At 35.1% G+C, this 25,242-nt stretch overlaps 2 protein-coding genes and 1 pseudogene across 3 annotated transcripts; all 3 read right to left on the bottom strand.

The window, feature by feature from the left end:
• Positions 1-245: 245 nt before the first annotated feature.
• LOC311169101 (olfactory receptor 10AG1-like) lies at positions 246-1,202 on the bottom strand (the record flags this gene model as incomplete). Its single annotated transcript, XM_084230820.1, has 1 exon — positions 246-1,202. The coding sequence occupies one exon, from the start codon at positions 1,200-1,202 to the stop codon at positions 246-248; it is 957 nt and encodes a 318-aa protein (XP_084086946.1).
• Positions 1,203-10,329: 9,127 nt separating this feature from the next.
• On the bottom strand, positions 10,330-11,287 carry LOC311170450 (olfactory receptor 10AG1-like; annotated as a pseudogene). Its single transcript has one exon. The product of its transcript is annotated as an olfactory receptor 10AG1-like (transcript).
• Positions 11,288-19,127: 7,840 nt separating this feature from the next.
• Positions 19,128-20,084, bottom strand: LOC311169007 (olfactory receptor 10AG1-like; the record flags this gene model as incomplete). The annotated part of the gene is made up of 1 exon (XM_084230709.1): positions 19,128-20,084. The coding sequence occupies one exon, from the start codon at positions 20,082-20,084 to the stop codon at positions 19,128-19,130; it is 957 nt and encodes a 318-aa protein (XP_084086835.1).
• Positions 20,085-25,242: the final 5,158 nt, after the last annotated feature.

Below are 25,242 nucleotides of genomic sequence, written 5' to 3'. Positions count from 1 at the left end.
AATGAAATTGTAGATAATATTCTTAAATGTTCAGAAAGTAGCAACAACCAGATATTGTACAGATATTACCATATCTTGGATAAAGTTTGGGATTAATCTGTTCTGAAAATACACAACTGAATTTGTTTTTTGAGATAAAAATATGAAATCATTCATTCAGGATAATTCAGATTCTTAGCAAAATTAGAGAAAAACCAAATAGAGACTATGATAAGAGATAAGTTTTAAGAAGTTATGTTTGTGAGTCATGGCACAATCCATTTCTGTAGGAATTTTCCCAATGCAACCATAACATCTTTGTTTCTCAGACAGTATATAATGGGGTTAAACACTGGTATCAAGATAGTGTAAAAAAGAGAGAGGAATTTGTCCATTCCTGTTGAGTGAGTGGACTTAGGTTTCATATAAACAATGATGCCTGATCCAAAGAATAAAGTCACAACCATGAGATGGGAAGAACAAGTTGAGAAGGCCTTGGCTCTCCCAGTTGCTGATGGTAGTTTCAGGATGGTGGAGATTATTTTCACATAAGATCCAATAATCAATAGAAAAGGCATAGTGGCGACTAAGGCAGTGATTGCATACATCAACATCTCAGTCATGAAGACATCCCCACAAGCAAGCTTAACAACTGCAGGTGCATCACAGAAAAAGTGATCCAAATGGTTGCATTCACAGAAGGGTAAAGAGAAGATCTGAGAGATAAACCCTATTTGTATTGGAATGGAAATGATCCAACAGGCAGCTGCCAATTGTATACATAGTCTACTGTTCATGATGACAGGGTAGAGTAATGGATTGCAAATAGCAACATACCTGTCATAAGCCATGGCAGTGAGAATAAAGCATTCAGTGTCTCCAAACATCAGAAAGAAATACGTTTGAATAGCACAGGCCACAAATGAAATATTTCCATAATGTCTATAGAGATCTGCTAATAATCTGGGGAGAGTAACTGAAACGTAACATATTTCCAAAAAGGAAAAATTCCCAAGAAAGAAATACATCGGGGTCTGGAGTGAGGGATCAACCTTAGTTATTATGACAATGAGACTATTTCCCATAAGAATAAAGATATAGAGTATCAGAAATAAACCAAAAAGAAATCCTTGAAGGTTAGGGACATCGGAAAACCCAATCAGGATGAATTCCACCAATGCGGTGTGGTTCCGCAGCTGGAAATTTTGTCCTATGCATTCCATCTATTAGCAAAATGATTTCAAGGTTCAAAGTCAATTCAACCCCTTTGGCCCAGTTCAAATGGGGACATATTATATAAATGATTTCAAATACACTGACTCAGAATAGACATCCAGTTTTCTTAACTGTTTGTTTCATATTTTTGGCAACATATTTCCAAACCAGTATCCTGAAACACCAGTATGTAGAAACAGAAACTCTGTTCCTCCTATTTGTATTTAGCTGTATGGATTCATGGAAATAAGGCAAATTAGACAACAATAAAATAAAACCAATGCATGTCAGGAAGATTCTCAAACAGCTCTAAGTGGATCTTCTCTAAGAAGAAATGTTTCTCTTTCCTAATAAATTTGGTCTCTAGTTCCTTTTTATTTTAATTTTTCTGCTTAAGCACCTTTTAATTTAAAATCAGTTTGTATGATTCTTGCATGCTGCATTTGATATTTCTCCTCTACTTACTTTCAGGTAACCCAGAGAAAGGTGATCAGTAAGACTCTACCACCTGGTCCACTTCAGCCAACATGGGCCACTCACCAGTTATTTGTATCAGAAATAACGCTCCATAGCAAGTTTTATGGGCACATAAAGTCTAGAATGTAAAATAAAGTAAGATTTGTTATAACACAGCCTCATGTCTACCACAGAAAACAAAAATTTGAATACCTCTAAGAATATTCCAAATTTTAACCCTTTAAAAGTAATTAAATAAGTTTATGTATTTTGGAAGTAATTTGACAAAGGAAAAAGAAAATATGTAAGAGTATTTAATCATAACACTTACACATGACACCAAACTAAATATAAAATCTGCTACTGTATACACTACTATCTCTAGTAGGAGTTTTTGAATATATATCTCTCTCATACGTTATCTTTCTATCTGCCATCTTTCATGTAATATAATTAACACATAATGCATATTGTATATAAATAAAATACAATATGAATATAATATATATTGTGTGTAATAGATGTTCTAATTATCTCTATCTGAATTAAAAATATAGTGCTAAAAGCAGTGTAGATTTAGCCTAATCAGTCTTTCCTGCACTGCGCTGAATCCTAGACATCAATTTATTGTTTCCATTCAATCTTTGTATCATCCATTGATGTGAAGCAATTTCCTTTTTCACAATTGTCATATAGTCCTAAATCTATGTTGTCATGAGTTTAGAACTATCTCTACTTCCCATACCAAATTCATCTTGACTTTCTAAAGAATGCAATATCCCTTTCTTTCTCTAAGCACCAAGTTTCTCTTTCCCTCCCCAACTTCCTAGCAAGTAAAAAAAAATTATAATTTCTACATTTTGTTTCTTAGTTCTCACTAGTCCTTAATTCCTTCCATTTCTGTTCACTGAATCCTGAATTGAGATTTTCATTCTTCACAGCCCACCATAAAGATAAAAGCTGTCTCATGGATCATCTCTGCTATGATTCACAAACGTCAACAAGGGATCAAGAATTAAGGATTTCTTAGATTCAAATAAGTTCTATCAACTGAAGTGGGTGCAGGCCCCCAGTGTTCTCTTGCATCTGTACCATTGTTTCATGTGTCCCTTATTTTCTCCTCTTTTCACACCTTTTTTCATTTAACTATTGTGTGTCTTCTCTAATGTTAAATAATATGAGTGCAGTTATGTATTTACAGAGCTTACAGAGCATTGGAAAAGTCAGATACCACCCTAGAGAGTGCAGTGCTATGTGGAGAGAACTACTTGGTCTTACAAGAGGGCCGCATTCCTAAGAAAGTGACCTCCACTCTGAGATTGTGTCAGATATCAGGGCATCCAAAGAACTCTCTGGGGCCTCCCCTGGTGGCGCAGTGATTGAGCGCTGGGCTGCGAAGCTGCCCACAGCCTCTGCAGCGCCCGTTCAATCCTCAGCTGCCAGTGAGGGTCCCACATGGTGTGACAGACCTCTCCTGCCATGCCCACTGCTCCCCTCAGCAGTATACTTCATCAGTCTGCCTGTTCTGCTCCCCTGCTCTGGCTCTGGTAAATTCTCTCACCCTCCCGCACTTCTGACTGTACCCAATGCTTGCATAAATAAATAAATAAATCTTTATTAAAAAAAAAAAGAAAAGACTTCTCTGGTCAAAGGAGTTGATATTAAATGATATAAAATGAAAATTAGATAGAGTCTGGTAATATGTTGCTATTCAAATTATGAGTTTTTTCCTGGCTTGAAAATATACACAATAATAATATGCCACTCAAGATGTTTTGAGATGTAAGCAGTAGAATCTCTTTAACAGTTTAGCTTAATATATGCAATTGTAATTTTATTAAGCATTGTTATATGATCATTATCATACTTACTGTATTTGTCTTTATTATTTTAACATACAGTCTTTTTATTTCATCTTGAAGTTTATTCATCTTTTTTTCCAGTCATAGAGTAGATGTTTCCCAATCTAGCAGAGGAAAGAATGTAAAGGTGGCAATTTGGCAGTAATGCTGAACTTTAAATGAGGAGATTATTCTATGTTGGTGGATACAACCCAGAATGAACCATAATTTTTCTCTCATCTGTACCAGTTTCTTTTATTTATTTATTTATTTTTTAAGATTTATTTTATTTATTCAAGAGCCGGGGCACAGGCCAGATGTGCAGGAGGGTGAGAGGATTTACCAGAGACAGAGTGGGGAACAGAACAAGCAGACTGACAAAATACACTGCTGAGGGGAGCAGCAGGTGAGACAGGAGAGGTCTGCTGTGCCATGTGGGTTGCTCAGAGACTGGCGGGTAGCCAACTGGCACTGCAGAGGCTGCGGACAGCTTCACAGTGCTGCACTCAACTGCCTGCACCACCAGAGAGGTCCCAGTTTCTTTTATTTTAAGCACATATAAGTAGACATTTTATAGATATGAAAATTAAATATCTACTCAAATCCTATTTAATATATATAAAAGCATATCCCAACATAACTTTATTTTCTTTTCTGTAATTGATCTGTTCTATCCAATAAAGCAAATTGGGAAGTTTCAACCTGGGAAGTTGAGTTTTCCATTTACCAGTTTTATTTTTTGGCAAGAAGTGGTATGCTGTTGCCTGTACAGATTATGGTTATTTGTAACTTTTTTTATTAACAACTTGTGAACATTTATTATATGTTAACCACACTCTTAATAACCTTACCTGTGTTTTCTCATTTATTGAATTTTGAATTGAGTAGGTAATGTTATTATTCATGCTTTGTCCAAATGCATTCATGTTTTGTCTAAATAACCTGCCCAAGGTCAAGAAGCTTGTGTCTGAGCCAGGTGACTTAACGCTCAGCAGTGTGATGTCAACTGCACATTCTCAATCACAGTTCAATGAGTTTTATAAAGCATTCGATGAATAATGATTTTAAATTTAATATAAAAAATAAGTAAAATTTACAATATAAAACTATTTGCAACAGCAAGTTGATTTCATCTCCATTTTATATCTTCTTTACTGTTAGAGAAATGAAAGACATTATTTACAGTTTAAGTGTATTTATAATAATCAGGTTAAAATAATGGCCACGTACCTTTTTTATATGATGAAGAAATCATTGTGTTGCTCTTTTAAAAATAATAGTCTTTCATTGTATATATTTCTGGTTTGAATTATCTGCAACAAATTCAGCTGTTATTGTTCTTCCTTGAACTCATACTTTACTTAAATGAACAGTGCACCTTAGGTGGGTGGAAATAGACCCTTATCCACTTTGGGGACATGGTTGCTCCAAGACTTGCTTCATTCTTAAACTCAATAATTTGTTTATCAGGTGTTTACTAGGAAATAACCACAGCTGTCTCCAGTTGGATTAGTGATGCCTGGAAGCTTCTCTCTGAGGAATATGTGCTGAGGAGCATCAGCCCCCTGGCCACTCCTCTGTCCCTGGCTCCCCACCCTCTCATCTCTGGGGTGTAGAGCAAGAAGTCTCTACTGGGAGAATCTATATAAAGGGTTCACAGTTCTGTGTATGAACTCTGAGAATGGTGAATTTCAAATTTTTAAAAGACTATTTCTTTCACCCCAAATAATATATCTTGGAAAATCTCTAGACCACGCCCATCATTTAGTTTGTTGCGAAGACCCTCTGTTGATGTCAGGAATGTAATTCATCATTAGTTACAGGGTTTATATATGAAAGAAAAAAGAATTTCTCTAAGGAGACATGGGACACTGAGTCTCAAATTTTCTATGTCAAGGTGTGAATAGGAACATAACATTATGAGAGTTAAAAAATGAAAGGAAAGATAAGGTAGAGTGAATTTTCTTCTTCTTTGATTCTCAAATTTACCCTAGATAAAAATCAACCTCATTAAAAAATATGACATTTGTTATGCTCCCTCTCCTTTACCCACATTGTTTAGTCCATCCTGACTTATGCTTAAATTATCCTGGAATAATTTATAAAATATTCTTTGTTTTTTCAGTGCTAGTTCACTTCACTTTCTTCATTCAAGGATTATCCTTTTCTCTAAAGTAAATTGAAGAATGGCATTTTTCTCCTTAATTCCCTTCACTCTCCCCCCTTGCATCTGATCGCTGTGTTGTGCACCATGCTAGAGACTGAGAAGCATCCACAAAATCCAGTACTCCTTCATGTCTTCCTTGTTATTTCCACAGTGGCCAGGATATGTCTCCAGTTCTCCTGCAGCTGAAAGACCATGCAATTTAGTTTTTGACCACGGAATGTTGACTACTTTCTTTAAAACAGCACTTGAGGGCCTCCTTGTTGGAGCTAGGAGTTAAGATGCAACCTAGGAAGTTATCCTATCCATAGCCATTGCAGCATTAGTTGGATCCCTGGCCAGGGAGGTGACCCACATGATGCAGCAGACCTCTCCTGTCCTGCCCGCTGTTGCCCTCAGCAGTGTATTTCAGTCAATCTGCCTGTTCTGTTCCCCACTCTATCTTTGGTGAATCCTCTTACCCCTCATACCTCTGGCCTGTACGCCAGCTCTTGTATGCGTAAATAAATAAATCTTAAAAAATAAAATAGCACTTGACTATTTTTCTTCTACAGCATTTGGATAGAGTAATATTTTGAAAATGATCATCTGCTATATTCTCACTCCTTTATTTATCAGATGAACCTCATTTAAAATCAAGTTTTATTGCACTTAACACCACTAACACTATCGGTAACACCCTTGTGTAGTGAAGGCTGTATGTCCACAAATTATTGTCATCTTTAATTCATTTTATCACAACAATAAAATCAGAAACATAGATAAGCCCCAAAGAGAGACATCCATCAAGACAGTTTTTCTGCTTGTTTTTGAATATTTTTGTTTAATTTAGTGAAGTCTAGTTATCAAACAAAATGGCCCATCAAAGCATTAGTAATTTATTGCTTAAATTGTTACATGTAGGTTGAATTATTATTATTCTGTCTAGAGATATAGATACATTTTATTCATTTACTCAAAAATACCATTCAACCTTTACCATATTGCAGGAACTTTACAAACACTGAAACAAAGTGCTGAAAAAAAAAAAAAAAAAAAAAACAACTCACTCTCCTCACAGTATTTATTCAGACTCTGGGAAATAGACTGATTTTAACTAAGATAAGAAGTATATTATATAGACAGAGTTTTCATGGCTAATAATGAAACAATAAAATAGAAATGTGTTTAAGAAATGTAATGTCTGGGAGAATGAAAATTTGGGGTAAATGGCCTGGGGAAAATCTCACTCAAAAATTAAATTTAAAAAAGGAAAGAAGTGAGTGGGTGAAATGTGTAAATGTCTGTGTTTAGAACAATAGAGGTGGGAAGGGAGGCTGGAGGATGCTTGATTAGTTCAAGCAGGAATCCAAGGCCAATATGTTTGCAAAAGGATACCCTAAATGATATTTAAGTGCTAAAGTAATCAAGCAATGGGATTCTTTATTTTTCAAGAAGAATTCTTCCTTTAAAATATATTTTATTTTTCAATACACTTAAATTCAAAAAAATCAAATATTAGCCTCTACCTTATAGACATTAGCACTTTTATGTTGTCCTCAAATTGATATTTTTTAGTCTTTCTGCGACTATTCATTTAGTTACTTTATAGTCCACATATTAGTGACACCATCCATATTGATCTTTTTCTTTCTGATTTATTTCACTTAGCATTTCAAGTTCCATCCACTGCTTTATAACACTGTATATTTTTTAGGGATACAGGTTCACACCTTTTCAGGTGTATGTTAGCACCCCATTCCCACCACCAAAGCACCAATAATCCTTTTAGAAGAAATAAAATTTTGATGCTCATATCCCAATTGAACACATAATTTGAAATGCAAATATTGTATATACAGATACACGCCTTCTGAACAGATCAATGTTATGGGGAAAGAGGTGCTCCAGATATGATATTGCAAATGATCCAATTGGATCCTCCATATGAACCCAAAAGGACAAACTCTAAACTGAGAGAAATGACTTTGCACAGAGTAGTTTATTGAGAGGACCATCAGGGAGTACACCCCCCAAAACTGAGACCCCTAATAGTGGAGTGCTGGGTTATCTAAGGGTCAAAGGCATGTGAGGAAAATGCAAGGCTTTGAGTCTCCACGTCTGAGGATGTGCCAGATAATTTAGGTGATATGAGTCTAAGTGTTGGACGTTCCCAGCAGGGGGTTTCCTCAGCACTCAGCAGATCTTTGCTTCTGAGCCACTATCAACCCCAAAGAGACACAGAGAATTTTAGTGGGGGTTTAGCCCAATCAATTTTCCAAGTTCACAGGAAGGCAGGCAGAGCCAGATAACTGTTCACCATGAGGGAGGGGTAGAGGGAAGAGGCAAAAAAGGGTAGTTAGCATTTCATTATAGTTAGCATTTCACTCTATTTACTTCTGATTTTAGTCTTGAGGAGTTTTTCTTTTGGAAAATAGGGGGAGAGATATCATTACAACATTGCTAAAAACTTTTTAAAATCTACTGAAATACACTGCTGAGGGGAGCAGCAGGTGAGACAGGAGAGGTCTGTTATACCATGTGGGTAGCTCCCAGTATTTGTTTTGATAGGTCTTTCACACAGAATTTAAGAATATCCCTATGCTCTATTTACTTTGATAATGTCTTGTATACTGATAAAAAGTCAAATCTATATTTTATTAAAATTGGATACTGTTTTGATTTTGAAATTTATTTCTTGAGGTTTTTCCCATTTTCCCCCTTAAATTCAGGTTTTATGTCAGGAAAAGCAAATCCAGAAACGGTATTATTTGTACCCTCTCATTACCTTGTAAAAATCTCTGCTCATAGAGGTGGCATGAGTGATAAAGAGAGGGGACGTGAGTAAGGGTTTCATATGGGAGGGGAATTCCTGGGGATTCTGGTGAGAAATCCAAGAGTCTGGGAAGGTTGGTGCCAGAGGTTTACAGAATGCAGAACCATGTCCTAGAAGAATGGTGTGGAAAATAAAGGTGACTAATGTGGGTCATCAAATTTTGCAGCTTTAACATTCAAATTTATGTTACTTGCATTCTTACACAGACATTCCTGTCATCAAAATCCTATAAACTTCTTTATAGATGAAAGTAAAAACTTAGTCATTTCTTGCAAATCAAAACTACCATGAGACACCATCTTACACCAGTGAGAATGGCACATATTAAAAAAAACTAGCAATAACAAATGTTGGCGAGGGTGTGGAGAAAAAAGGAACTCTTCTGCACTATTGGTGGGAGTGCAAACTGGTCCAACCACTATGGAGAGCTGTGTGGAGATTTCTGGACCTACTAAACATAGAGTGTCCATATGATCCAGCAATTCCACTCCTAGGTGTTTACCCAAAGGACACAGAAACATCAATTCCAAAGAACACCTGTACCCCTATGTTTATAGCAGCTCTATTTACAATATCTAAGCTTTGGAAACAGCCCAAATGCCCAAAAGTAGATGACTGGATCAAGAAGATGTGGTACATATATACCATGGAATATTACTCAGCATTCAAAAAAGATAAACACATGCAATTTGCAGCAACATGGATGGCGCTGGAAGGGATCATGCTCAGCAAAATAAGCCAGAAAGAAAAAGAAAAATACCGGATGGTCTCACTCATAGCAGGAATCTAGAGAACTTAAATAAGGGACCAGGAAAATGAATAACTATAAGAAAGTGAAAATCAAAATCAACAAAAAACTATGAACCAGAGACAGTTTTTGGGGAGTGGGGGGTGGGAGGGGAGGGATTGGGGTCAGAATGGGGGGGTTGCAAATGTATGGGGAATATAAAAATAAATTTTATTATTTAAAAAAGTTATATTAAACTTCACTAATCATTAAAAAAAAAAAAAACTTAGTCATTTCTACCTCATGAAGACACCCAAGGGCAATAAAAGTGAAACACACCCAGAGCTATCATTTGAATAGGTTTATAAAAAAGCTTCTTTTTTCAGTTACACAAATGAATTTCCCCCAAATCTTTGTCATCATTTAGGTGCACTTAAAAATTGTACATCTTAAGGCATTCAAATCAATACAATAAAAGTGAGGGAATTAGTTACAGAAGAAAACTGATATCTGGAAATAAGGAAGTGTGGCCACTTTTGCATAAGTGAACTCACCTTCAGGGAAATAGCTGAAGAATCACCAATAAAATCAGATGGAATTTCAACTTCTTTAACATGATAACCTATACTTACTACTTCTGTGCTCCAATCCCTCTTTATGTCACTTTCTGTGATTATTTTTCAAACACTGGTCAGAAGTAGATAAAATATCAATCAATAGTTAAGGTTCTGCTACTAGTCAATATTTCAATCTAACAAATTTAATTAGATGTCTATTATTATTTTTCAGACTATATATATATATATATTACATACACAATACCTATATACAGTATAATATATACAATGCCTATATGAACATATGAATACCTATTGAGAAACAAAATATAGATAATTCTCTAAACACTTAAGAGCAACAAAAACTTTTCATGAGTCAAGTGTTTGTTTTTCAGATATTTCTATACCTTTTATTAGTTTAAAATTAATTTAAACCTTTAAAAAAACTAGGTTTATTTTACGAGAGATGAAAAACATGAGCTCATTCATTCAGAATAATTCAGAATCTTAGAAAAATTGCAGAAGCTAATGTAGAATGTGATGAGAAACAAGTTTTAAGAGGTCATCTTTTTGAGTCATAGCACAATCCATTTCTTTAGGAATTTTCCGAAGGCCACCATAACATCTTTGTTTCTCAGACAATATATAATGGGGTTAAATATGGGTGTCACTGTGGTGTAAAAAATAGAGAGGAATTTGTCCATTCCTGATGAGTGAGTGGACTTAGGTCTGAAATATACAATGATGCCTGATCCAAAGAATAAAGTCACAATCATGCGATGGGAAGAACAAGTCGAGAAGGCCTTGGCTCTCCCAGTTGCTGATGACAGCTTCATAATGGTGGAGATTATTTTCATATAAGATCCAAGAATCAATAAAAAAGGTATAGCAACAAGTAAAGCATCAATCACATAAATCAACATATCAATCATCAAAGTGTCTCCACAAGCAAGCTAAACAATAGGAGGGACATCACAGAAAAAGTGATTCAACTGATTAGATCCACAAAAGGGTAGAGAGAAGACCAGGGAGGTGAACCCTATGTGTATTGGAATTGCAGTGGTCCAACTAGCAGCTGCCAGTTGAATGCACAGCCTAGTGTTCATTATGACAGGGTAGGTGTAATGGGTTGCAAATGGCAACATACCTGTCATAAGCCATGGCAATGAGGATTAAACACTCATTGGCACCCAAGGTCACAAAAAAATACATTTGAATAGCACAGGCTAGAAAGGAAATGTTTCCACTTTTTCTACAGAGATCTGTTAATAATCTGGGGAGAGTAATTGACACGTAACATATTTCTGAAAAGGAAAAATTCCCAAGAAAAAAATACATGGGGGACTGGAGCGAAGGATCAACCTTAGTTATCATGATGATGAGACTATTTCCCATAAGAATAATGAGGTAGAGTATCAGAAATATAGCAAAAAGAAATCCTTGAAGGTTAGGAACATCATAAAACCCAAGCAGGATGAATTCCACCAGTGTAGTGTGGCTCCCTGGTGGGGAATTTTGTCCTGTGTGTTGCATTTATGAACAAAATGATTTCAAGGCTTAGAGGCAATTGAATCCTTTGGACCTAGCTGAAAAGTGGGACATATGAAATCAATGATTTCTAATCCAATAATCCAGGATAGACATCCAGTTTTCCTGTTTGCTTGTTTTATATTTTTAATTCTATATTTCAAACTCAATATCCTCAAATAATATAAGATGTAAAAATATACTCGATTTCCCCTGCTCATATTAAGGATTATGGATATATCTCCATACTACAAAGCAGACAACAATAAAATTAGATCAAAGCATTTCAGGGAGCCTATTCTCAAACAGCTCTAGGTAACCTGGGACCTTCTCTAATGAGCAGTGTTTCTCCTTCTTCATTAATTTTGTCTCTGTTTGCTTTATATTTCTATTATTTTCTGCCTAGCACCTTCCTATTTGAATCTGTTTGCATGGGTATTGATGTTCTCCAGTATATTACTCTCAGTTAACCCAGGGCAAGTGGTCAGTAAGCCTTTACTGCCTTATCTACATTATGCCAACCTGGCCACTCACCAGCTATTTTAATTATAATAATAATTATAGTGAATGATACGAGTTCAGTTACGTTTTTAGAGCTTACAGACCAGTGGTAAACTTATGAGACAGGGAAGTCAGGGGTCAGAAATCACCCTAAAGTGCAGTTCTATGTGAAGAAAGTTACCTGGACTTATAGGAGTGTCACCACCCTGAGATTTTGTCAGATATTAGGGATCACAGAATCACAATGTTATTTTCACTTTTATGAAAAACAAATAAACTGAATTTAAGGAAAAATAGGCTCTTATATCATCATTCAGTCCTGTGTTTCAAAATGTTATCAAGTGTTTCGTATTCTGTAATGAGTGGTTTGTAAATACTTGCTGATGGGCAATTGCAAATGGTTCACACTGACTCAACAATCGTGCATAGGTAACTAGAGAATTCACTGACCACAGAACTTGACATTGAATCATTTAAAATGAAAAATAGCTATACTCTGGTAATTTGAATAGGTACTTATTCAAATTATTAGAGCTAAATTTTTTCTTGTTGAAAATTTACACAGTAATAATATGTAACACACGGAAATATCTTGAGTTAAGTGGCAAAATCTATTTTACAGGTTAATTCAAAGATGCAGTTGTAGTTCTTTTAGGCATTGTTATATGATCATTGTCAACTTACTGTATTTGTTATTATTATTTTAACTGATTTTTTTTCTTTCATTTTGATTTTTTTTCATTTTTTATCCAGTCATAGAGTACATGTTTCCCAATCTAGAAAGGAGAGAATGTACAGGGTGTTAATTTGGCAGGAATACTAAGCTTTATACTTAAACTAGTGCATGTTGGGTGACACAGTGCAGCAGTGCCTGGGGGAAACCACTCTTACTGGGCCGTCACTGTTCATTTTTCTCTCATCTTTAGCAGTATCTTGTATTTTGAGCACATAAGAGTAGACATATTTTAGAAATACAAATAAAATTAAATTTAAAACTCTAACTCAAATCTTATTTAGTATATGAAAACATACCCCAAGATAATGTTCTTTAATCATTTTCTTTTCTCAACTTGACTACTCACTCCATTAAAAATTAGAAGAACTTTAGCAGTTTTAACATGGGAAGTAGAGTTTCCTTTTATCAATTTCCTCTTTTAACATAAACTGGCATAGTTATCCAGTATAGAGTGCTCTAGTTTGAACATTTTATTATTATTAATTTTTGAATATTTATTATATTTAAACCATACTGTAAATAGCTTTATCTGCAATTTCTCTTCTGTTGCATTCTGAGTGAAGTAGATGCTACTATTATTAACATTTTGCCAAAGATCCAGATGCAGAGAGAGGTTAAATAACTTACCTAGTGTCAAATAGTATTTGACCCAAGTGATTTTACACAATGTTGACCCCACATTCTAAAAAAAAAAACTCTATCAACTTCATAAAGCCCATTTTTGAATACCATATTATGAAAAATATAAAAGTTGTAGTATAAAACTTTATGACAAATTATTGAATTCAGGTCATATCTTCTTTACTGTCAGAGAAACAAAAGACTGATTACTTACAGTTACGGTGTTTTTTAAAGATCAGAAGATTTACCTCACAAATGATTTTTATTATAATAAATGAAACATATTTTTAATAAGTTTTGATTCTTGAGATTAAAAATACACTATAATAAAAAAGGACAAAATAATCACTGCCTAACTATTTCTTATTGTGGATGGATCACTCTGCTGTTATTTTATAAAGAAATCTTATGTCATATGAATTTCTACTTCTAATTAACAATTACAAATTTAGCTATTATTATTCTTTCTTGAACCCATACTGCACTTAAATCAACAGTGCACCTTTTGTAGGAAATAAGCCCTTATTCACTGTGAGGTCGTTCCTCTGAAACATAATGCATTTTTAAATTCAGTTACCTGTTTATCAGATGGTAGTTAGGAAATAACCAAGGCTGTCTCTGGTTGAATCAGTGATGCATTGGAGTTTCTCTCTCTGGGGAATAATGTTGAGGAACCTCATGCTGCTCTCCTGCTCCTGCTCCCCATCAGCTCCATCTCTGGAGAGAAGAACAAGTCTTTCACTGGGAGAGGCTGTAGAAGTCATTCAGAGTCTTAACATTGGACTCGATCTATACAGGAAATCTGAGGATCCTAAATTTCAAATTATTAAAGTACCATTTCTTTCCTTCAAAGACTGTAACTTGGAAAGTCTCTAGAGCTCAGATATCATCCAGTTTGCTGTAAAGACCTTCTGTTTATGTAGGGATATAATTTCTCACTGCAGAAATTTACATGAAAAAGAAAAATGAATTTGGACAAGGAAATATAAGATACTGAATCTCAAGTTTTCTATACTGAGAAGGTGTGAATAGGAACATGACATTATAAGGGTTTTTAAATTGATAGGCAAGACAATTTTTTAAATATTGTTTCTATGAATCTTTGGTGAACTGTGTAAATAATTCATGCATTCAGTTCTATATTAAGCATCAATAAATATCTAATTATATATGGTGTTGTGCTGTATTTTTCAGGAGACATAAAAAGCGATTTACCCTGTAATTGGCCACAATGTTTGACTGCTAAATTTCTGTTCCTCTTTCAGACTGAGTTAGTATGTTACATTATGTGAAAGTGATTTATTATTTCTGCAATCAAAGTGAAATATTTCAACTGTAATACTCTCATACCCTTCCATTGTAACTTCATTTTTAACCCTTAGTGTATACGTTTTAACTTAAATTCCACAATTTGCAATTATTTCCTTGTTAAAACTCCTTGAAGCCAAATCACTGATCATATGTATTGTGTTTTCTTTCTTTTTTCATTGTTGGAAGTAAAGTGTCCATGAAAGGCAGTATGAAAAAATAACACAATGAATATTAATTGGGACAAGAGCAGAAAGAGCAAGGCCACTTGGGAGGTGATTGCAATAATCTATGTGGGAGATGATCAAGGCCAGGATCAGACTTGAAGTAGTGTGTGTTATTTTCATAGCAACTGGAATATATTCTCATTCTTTCAACATTTGTCACGTGTTGTTGCAATCTAAGTATTGAAGGTTGAATATTGTTCTTTTAGAGCATGAAATAAGGGAGCTCCTGAGTAAAATGGAGTCCAGCCAGAATGCCAGGAGTGAGAGAACAGATTTGTAGAAGTGCCCCAGTGTGCTGAAACTGGGGTAAGGGGAGATTAGGAAATGTTGAAAGGCAAATTGAACTGGCAAGAGGCATGGGCTGGCTGTAAGGACGAGGGGCTAGCCAGCTGATGTTAGCTGGACATGCTGGTCTCTTATTTACATAGGCATAGGGAAGGAAGCAGTGGAAGTTAGTGCCAAGGTAAACGCTAGTTTTTGCTGGGAGGAGCTTTTATAGATGGAGGCAGAGTCCCCTGCCCCTCAGTTGCTCATGGGAAACCCCTTCCAAGGCCACCTAGACACTGTTACTGTCATCTAGTGAACACCAGCTATCTGTCCGATTCCACAGTCTCTGCAGACCACACACACTTCATGTTGCCCCCAGCAAGTCGACAACCTCGAAGATGAACATGTCATCAGCCAGCCAGTGTTCCTGGAGAATGGCTGCCTTCAGCCAGGCTGGTGTTTTTCTCCTGGAGGGGGGGAAAAGCTGTAAGCAGGTGAGTCCCTGGCTGTTGTGGCCAGAGTCCCAGGCTGGTACAGCACCCACTGCAGGTGTTGCTACCACCACAGTCACCGCTGTAGGATGCGAAGGTGCAGTCCCTGCTCAAGGCCTGCAATTTCAACTTTCCTTGTTTTCACATAGCTGTGTGTGTGTGTGTGTGTGTGTGTATAATCTTGGAATTTTGATATATTATTCTTGTTACCCACTCTGGCTCTCTGCCCATCTGTCTATGAAGGTGTCTCTTTTCTCCTTTTTTTCCTTAGTAAACCTTATGTCCCTTTTAAAAGTAGCTCTTTATCTGCATCTATCAAGTTTCTCTTTTTTCCCTAATAAACCTATAAAATGCAGGCTTTGCTGGTTGTATCTATCCAAACATATCTTACCTTAATAAACTTGCTGTGTGCTGCTGAATGGGAAACTGCCAGAATCTTTCTCAAATGGACCCAAGAACCCAACTCACCAACCCCCACATCCAAGACCATATCCATGCCATGTCCTTATTTCCACCCATCACATATGTAAATATAAAAATATAGGAGGCAATAAATTGAAAAGGCAAAACATGTTTATTTGGATCAAAGAGATTTAATTCCACAGTGAAGATTCAGGTAGAAAAGTCCAGTACTTCCCCAAAGAAGGAAAGTGAATTGGAAGGTTTTGTGGCAAGAAAAAGGCAAATTAATTCAGTGGTTAAATAAGTTCATGTAAGTAACTTGAAATTATATTACGCTATCCATAATGGTTCACTGACCTACCCTCTGCCACAAGGTCTATAATCATTAGTTCTGATCTGAACGACTTCTCAAACAACAGCTTGCGGGACGGTTGCTTCAAATAATTGGTTTTGGGTCAGTCCAAAAGTATTTGTCTTAGTTCAAACAATAAAGCTAATAACTTTGTTTTTTTTTTTTTGTTTTTATTTTCGTAACATCTTTGGTAATTGTTTGGACAGTATTTGATTTCTCCCCTCAGGTGTGGTCCCCCACCTCAACTTGTGGTTCTCCACTCAGGGGTGGTTCTTGACATGGTTCTCCCACCATGACAGCACTAGTGATCTGTCACCACAGTCCCTTGTGTTTCTCCCTCCCCTATTCTCCCATCCTCTCCCTTTCTTCCTCTACCTCCCCAGCTTATAACTCAGATCTATGGTCAGCTTGAATGTTTTGTCTTTTTTCCTGATATTTTGTTTGGTTTCTCTATAGTCCCCATATAGTAAAAACATCTGATATTTATTTTTTCCCTGACTTGTTTCATGTAATATAATCCTTTCCAACTCTATCCATGTTGCTGCAAATGACATGAGTTTATCTTTTTTGATGGGTGAGTAGCATTCCATTATATACGTATATATACATACATATATATACATATATATGTATATATATATATATATATATATATGTTCACCACATCTTCATCCATTTATCTGTTTGGGGGCATTTAGGTTGTTTGCATTTCTACAACTTTTGTGCTTAAATGTTGAGACTAGAATTGGTTGATTTGAACAGTAAAAGAGAGAGTAATTTCAGTGTTTTTTCACCTTTAGGGGAAAAATAGCAATGGAAAGTGAGGACTTTCTTGTGAAAAGTCACAGAAAAAAAAAAAAAACAAAAAACCTGAGAACAGTAAAGGGAAAGGAATTTGAGTGGATAAATAAATCTGTGAAGAATTTAAAAATTATTTTTCAGAGGTTAAATTGTGTAAAACATTTTCCTTCTATCCCCAACAAAATATTCATTAAAATCTGCTGTGCTCACTAATACAAAGAATGTGTTAGCTTCTGCTGGATAAAATCTGAAAAGATATGTGAACTGCCAAATCTGAACACATTTTTTCCATATTGTGTAGCTGCTAAAACAGGACTTAAACAGTGAGTCGAGAGGGATATTTTAACCTCAGCATACATTATGCTCTGACTTGAGTTTACAGCCTAGAATAGAAAAAGCCTGCAGGAGGAGCTTTCCTGATCTAGTTGTTCTCAAGGTAGGATGTAAACTAAAGACATTGGCTTCATTCCAAATAACCATATTTGTTACCCCAAGTACAGACACTTCCAAGGGAAAATGCCATCTTCCCCCACCCAATTTACACATGCACCTGTCTCAGACCACAAGGCCCGGACACCTTCCTGAGAAGGGCAGGAATTTCTAGAAGTGACACTACTAAAAAATATTTTAAATGTCCTTGTAATATTTATTATAATAGCTTTTTCACGTAAAAGTTAAGAACACCTTTTTGATCTCTTTACTTTTATGTTTGATCTTTTTAAATAATAAAAGGACAAAGATCTATTTTTTTAAAAACTGGATTTTATTTTGATCTTCACATTAGTTCTTAAGGTTTCCTTTTTGTCTCGTAAAATTGGGGTTTCTACTCAGAATGGAATGTCAACTTCTTTAGTAAGTGAACTACACTTAAAAGTTTGTTGGGCTCAAATTCTTTTTCCATTACATCTATCTGTATGTTTATAATGCTAATGTTGGTCAGAAGCAGATAAAACATCACTAATTAAATCTGTGCTACTAGTCATTCTTATTTCCAGCAATTGTGTTACTTGTGATCTCTCATAACCTTATGAGTAATTATGATCATAAGTGGAATATGAGTGTAGGGGAGGGTGGAAGTGAGTAAAGGTTTCACAACTGGACAAGACCTCATGGGAAGCCAGGTGAGAAATCCAGGAGACTGGGAAGGCTGGTGACAGGAGGCTGACAAAATGCACATCATGAAGAAGAAAACCAATGTGGGAAAACAGTGATAGACCAAAGAGAGTTTCATCAAATTTTGTGACTTTAACATTCAAATGTATCCTTGCATTTCTATTTTTTCTCATTAAAATAATATTCAGCTATTCTTACTCATTAAAATCTATAAAATGAGTGAAGAATAATTACTGCTATTGACCTCAAGAAAACAGAGGGAAACAATGAAAGTAACAAACCTATACAACTAACAAATTAATCGTTTTACATGAAACTTGTTTTTCAGTTACTCAAATGCTTATCACTGCATAACTTTTATCTCTTTTATGAGCATTTAAAATCTGTATATCAACATTATAATGAAGCTATTGAAATTAATATCATGAATATGAAGGGATTTAAGGGGCACTGCAGAGGAGGATTGAATTTTGGAACTAATAAAGTATGCCCAATTTATCATATGTTTGTTCATCATTAGGTAATTAGCTGAGTAATCATCAATAACAGCAGATGGAATGTCAACTTCTTTAATAAGCTAACTACACTTAAGGTAGCTGGGCTCCATGCCTTCCTACTTTCACATCTATATGTATGTTTATAATGAAACTATTGATCAGAAGCAGATAAAACATCACTAGTTATTAGATATCGTTATTTCCAAAATATTGAGTGTCCATCATTTTCAGACAATATACTGATTCTGGAGATATATAGATAAATAATTTTTTTAATAAAGAATGTGTAGATAATATCAACAACCATTTAAAAAAGGCAGTAACAATCCTTATGATTAAAACGTGTATTTTCGCAAATTTCTATACCTAGCTTGGGACAACTTTATTTTTTTAATTTACAATTTATTTATTTTTTGAGAGATAAATATATGAAATCACTCATTTAGGAAGTTCAAATCTTATCAAAATTGAAGGAAAAAAAACAAATGAAAACTTGGCAACTAAGAAACATTTTTAAGAATGTTTTTCAGTCAAGGCACATTCACTTTCTGTAGGAATTTTCCCAAAGCCACCATAACATCCTTGTTTCTCAGACAATATATAATGGGGTTAAACAATGGTATCAATATGGTATAAAAAAGGGAAAGGTATTTATCCATTCCTGATGAGTGAGTGGATGTAGGTTCCATATACACAATGACACCGGATCCAAAGAATAAAGTCACAACCGTGAGATGGGAAGAGCACGTCGAGAAGGCCTTGGCTCTCCCAGTTGCTGACGGCAGCTTCAGGATGGTGGAGATTATATTCACATAAGATGCAAGTACCAACACAAAAGGAATATTGATAACTAAAGTAGCAATCACATAGATTAATATCTCAATCATCAAAGTGTCCCCACAAGCAAGTTGAACAACAGGGGGTACATCACAGAAAAAGTGATTCAACTCATTAGATTTACAGAAGGGTGAAGAAAAAATTTTGTAGATGAGCCCTATAGGTACAAGAATTCCAGTGATCCAACATGCAGCTGCCAATTGGATACACAGTCTATTGTTCATGATGACAGGGTACATTAATGGATTACAAATGGCAACATACCTGTCATAAGCCATTGCAGTGAGAATTAAGCACTCAGTGGCTCCCAAGGTCACAAAAATATCCATTTGAATAGCACAGGCCAGAAAAGAAATACTTTTATTTTGCCTACAAAGATCTGCTAACAATCTGGGTACCGTGACAGACACATAACATATTTCCAATAAAGAAAAATTCCAAAGAAAAAAATACATGGGAGTCTGCAGTGAAGGATCAACCTTAGTTATCATGATAATGAGGCTATTTCCCATAAGAATAACAATATAGATTATCAAGAATACACCAAACAGAAATCCTTGAAGTTTGGGAACATCAGAAAACCCAATCACGATGAATTCCACCAGTGTAGTGTGGTTCCCCAGTGGGGAATTTTGTCCTGTGTGTTCCATCTATGAACAAAATAATTGTAAGGTTTAGAGTTCAGTTCAATCCTTCACCCACCTGAAAAGTGTGACTTATCAAGTCAATGATTTCAAATCTCCTGGCAAATGATAAAAACTCAGTTTTCTTGCTGTTTTATTTTATAATTTTTGCTAAGATACCTCAACCATGTATGCTAAAATTCTGATGTGAAAACAGAAACTCTATTCCACCTGCCCATATTTAAAATTATTAGGTGCTCTTATTTACAATAAGAAGAAAAATCAGATAATCATAGCATGAAAAATGTATGACAAGAAGCCTTTTCTCAAACATCTCTAGGTCACACAGGCACTTTCCAATAAGAAATGTTTCCACTTTCTGTTTAACATAATCTCTATTTGTCTTAGTCTTCTATGTTTTCTGCCTACTACCTTCTCAGTTACTATCTTTATGGTTCTTTTAAATTGTGTTTGTGTTTTCCCCTGTGAATTTTCTCAGGTAACCCAGGGGCAGTTGGTCAGTATGTTTCCACTGCCTGGTCCACTTAAGCCAACCTGGCCACCCTCCAGCTATCTGTACTAGAAATAATGCAACTTAGCATGTCCTAAGAGGACATAAAGTCTAGAATGTTAAATAAAGTATGATTTTGCCAATAATATTCTTAATTCTATCATCATCTCCCTAAATGTTAACAACTCTAAGTGCATTCCACATTTTAACTTCACCTTAAGTGTACTTTAATAGTTTTATACATCTGTGAGGAATTTGGCAAAGAAGAAGAAAAAGAAAATTGTAAGAGAGTTCGACCTGGGTGGTCAAACATATCCTTAGACTAAATGGAAAACCTACCATTATAATCAACTTTGATCTCTAAAATAAGTATTTGAATAACATTCTGTGATGAAATATATTAACTCATAATGAATAAAGTGTCAATTTTATATAGTTAATATATGATATATTTTGTATATGACATGTTTTTAATAAGAAATATTATAAATGCCTGTATATGAATTCTGAATACAGTGCCTAATACAATGTACTGCTAACAAAAACAATTGTCCAATAAATGTTTTTTAGATCAAATATCTTTAGTCTGTCCTGCACTATGCTGAATGCTAGAACTGAATTTCTGTAGTTTCCACCAAATCTTTGAAGCACTGCCATTTCACAGATTGCCACATAATCCTAAATCCATATTGTCATGAGTTTGGAACTAGCACCACTTCCCATACTAAATTCAGCTTAATTAACTTCCTAGAGAATACAACTTCCCTTTCTTTTTCTAAGATACCAAGGTCTTCAAATCACCCACAAGTCCCAAATAGATGAACAAATTGTAATTTCTATATTTTAGTTCTTGGCACTCCTTAATTATAAATCCGTTCCTCCTTACTGCACAGAATCCTGAATTCTGATTATAATTTCTCGCTGCTCACCCTCAAGATAACAGCTCCTTATGGCTCACCTACTTTTAAGACTCAATTTCAACAGAAGAATCAAGGAAAAGGGGGTGTTTTATATCAAACAAAGTGTCCTATAAATTGAATTTCAGTGCACTGGCCCTCCCTGGTCTTTCATTCCTAACTGTTTCTACAGTGTTATTTATTTTCTGCTCCTTTCACCTTTTGGTACTTATTTTTCCCATTTTATATCTCCTCAAATTTGTCAAGATTTGTATCACCCTCCCTGCATGTAAGATTTTCTTTACAAGCTAGCCCTAATGTTAAACAACTAAAATGGAGTATTTAGCATAATGAGGATAAATACATCAGCTGGGCAGGCAATATGAAATATATATTGTAGTCCCTTATGGGTAAATGCTAAGTGCATGTTAAAGACAAATTGTGTTAAATGTCAAAGATAATAATAATAATCATATTAGCATACAATAGATGTTCATTTATGTCTTTATAGGGCTTACAGACCAGTGGTAAAGTCAGGCAGGGAGTCAGATGTCACCCTAGAAATTGCAGTTCTATGTGGAAAGAGTTACCTCTCTTGCAGGAGGGCCACATTCTTAAGAAAGTGACAGCCACTCTGAGATTTTGTCAGATAACAGGGGAATCACAGAATAATGCTGATATTTTCATTTTATGAAAACAGAAAAAAAATCATTTCAGGAAAAATAGGCCCTCATATCTTCACTCTGTTAATTACAAATGGTTGTCCAAGGCTTCAGTGCATGAGTGGTTTAAGAATACCTGCAGATAGGACATGAGAAATAATTCCACCTGACTCCACTAACATGCCCTAAGTAAATAAAGAGCTCACTGACCAAAGGCCTTAATATTAAATGAATTAAAATGAAAGTTTGTTATGTTATGATAATATAACCCAATTCAAATTATCAGTGCTTAATTCTCCATGCTTGAAATCATACAATGTAATAATAATAATAATAATGTAATTCAAGGAGATGTTTTCAGAATTTAGTAGCACAATCTATTTAGTTGGTTTACTTCAAAAACACAGTTAAGTTCCATCAGGTGTCTATTATGATCATTATCATACTTATTCTATTTCTCAGTATTATTATAACTAATATCACTTCTCAGCATTTTGAAATTTAGTCATCTTTATCCAGTAATGGAGCAGACATTTTCCAACCTATCAGAAGAAAGAAAGAACAGGGTATTAATTTGGCAGGAATACTGATCTTTAAATTAGTATATTATTCTATGCTGGTGTAAAACAGCGGCAAAAATTGGAGAGAAACCATTTGAACTTAATGAGCTATTATTCTTAGTTTTTCTCTCATCTGTACTGGTATATTTTATTTTGAGTACATGAGATTAGGCATTATAGAAATACAAATAAAATTAAATTTAAAAATCTTAAGCAAATTTTATATAATACTAAGAGCATATCCCAAGATAACTCTTTTTGATGATTTTCTACTCTAAACTGGACTTACACTCTCTATAAAAATTTGGGGTATATTGCCAATTTTAATATGTCTGTGGAGTGATCCTTTTACCAATTGGCTATCTCAACAGAAGCTGTCACAGCTATGCTGCATGAATATGTCTGGTTATTAGAAAAGTTTTTTTTAATATTAACATTTTATCAATATTCATTATATTATTACTACACTGTTAATAGACTACTGAATGATCTCGCTTATTACATTTGAATAAAGTAGGTACAGTTATTATCCACATTTTTGCATAAAATGTCAGATGCATAGACAGTTAAGTATCTTTCCCAATGTCAAGAAGCTAGTGCTGACCCAGGCCACCTAACACTCAGGAGAGTGATGTTGACTCCACATCCAAAACCCAAACTGAATGGTGTTCTTAAAGCATTCACTGAAATGTGATTCTTTGAATGTCATATTCTGAAAAATATAAGTAAAACATGTCACACAAAACTTTTTACACAAATAAGATGTTTTCACATCCATTTTATGTCTCTTATACTACTATATACACAGTGACAGCATGTATTTCAAGTTTAGAGTTTTATCACACAAGTGAATATGATCAGAAGAAAGCTATTTTTATTGAATTTGTATTCTAAATTTTAAAATGCACTATGAAACAATAAAATAAAAATATTTTAAATACACTGTCATAAAATAAGCTGGGTAAAATTATTTCTGCTTACCTGGTACATATTATGGAGAAATCTGTGTCACTCACTCATTTAAAAGGAATAATGTGTTATGCCATATAAATTTCTGGGTTTTGTTATCAAGTAACAAAATCAATAACTACTATCCTTCCCTGATCTCACACTTCACTTAAAAACACAGTGAAACTTAGGTAGGAAATTGTGCCTTCTTCACTGAGAGGATAGTGTTTCTCCAGAACATGTTGCTCATATTTTAAACTCCTTGATCTGTTTATCAGGTGGTAACTAGGAGATCAGCCAGGCTGACCAGTTGAATCAAGATGCATTTCAGTTCTCTCTCTGGGGAGTATGGGCTGTGGAGCATGAGCTCCTGACCACTCCTCTGACCCTGGCTCTCCATCCACTCCACCTCTGGGGAGTAGAGACTCCCTTTCTGGCCCCTTCACAGCGTTAACTTTGTACTGTAACTTTGTATGAAATCATTATTTAGGACAACACCATTTCTTTTCTTCCAAGAATGTAACTTGGAAAGTCTCTAGAGCTCATGCAACGTATAGAGGGTGTGGTTTTGTTTTTAGGCTCACTGCTCACATCAACGTATAATTTTTTTTATTACATCAGTTTTCAAAACAACTTTTATTTTTTTCAGATCTCCACTATTTATTTATTTTTATTTTATATATTTCTTACATCATTTTTTGTTTTTGCACAATATATGCATTTTCATCTTGGTTATAGTCCCCAGACACATGAAATTTGCGGCAACATGGATGGAGCTAGAAGGGATCATGCTCAGTGAAATAAGCCAGAAAGAAAAAGAAAAATACTGGATGGTCTCATTCATAGCAGGAATTTAGAAAACTTAAATAAGGACGAGGAAAAAGACTTATTATAATAAAGTAAAAATAAAAATTAACAAGCAACTGTAAACCAGGGACACACATCAGGGGAGAGAGATGGGAGTAGGAACATCAGCATATAATTTATCTTTAGTTCTGGGTCTTATATAAGAATAAATGAAGTTAACAAGGAGATAGTACATTCAGTCTTGAATTTTCTCCATGGAGAAATTTTGAAAGAGAAAACATATTAGGTGGTTTATAAAATTGCAAGAGAAAGAGTAGAGCAAATTTTGGTGTTGCTGTGACTCTTTAGTAACCTTTGTAAATTATTTATTCATGCATTCATTGCTTATTTATTAGGTATCAATAAATATGTAACTATAAGCAACGTTCTTCAGGAGATACAAGAGCTTTGCAGCCACTAGGTTGGTCACAAAGCTTGACTGCTAGAATCCTGAATCCTGCTCATCTTTAAATTGAGTTGGTCTGTTACATTGTATGAAAAGTGACCTAATAATAAGCCTGCAAACAAGTGTAATATTTCAAATGCAGCACTTCATCTTTCCAATAAAATAAATGGCAAACCTATAAAAATCTTTAAAAATTGAGTGAAAGAGGGCCTCCCCAGTGGCGCAGTGGGTTGAGAGCAGTGCTGTGAAGCTGTCTGCAGCCTCTGCAGTGTGGGTTCGATTCCTGGCTGGCCAGGGAGATACCCACATGGTGTGGCAGACCACTTCTGTCTTGCCTGCTGCTCCCCTCAGCAGTG

The sequence above is a fragment of the Talpa europaea genome (genome assembly GCF_964194135.1).
Source record: "Talpa europaea genome assembly, chromosome: 1".
In the NCBI taxonomy this organism is placed as follows: domain Eukaryota; kingdom Metazoa; phylum Chordata; class Mammalia; order Eulipotyphla; family Talpidae; genus Talpa; species Talpa europaea.
This window is presented reverse-complemented; position numbering and strand designations above follow the sequence as displayed.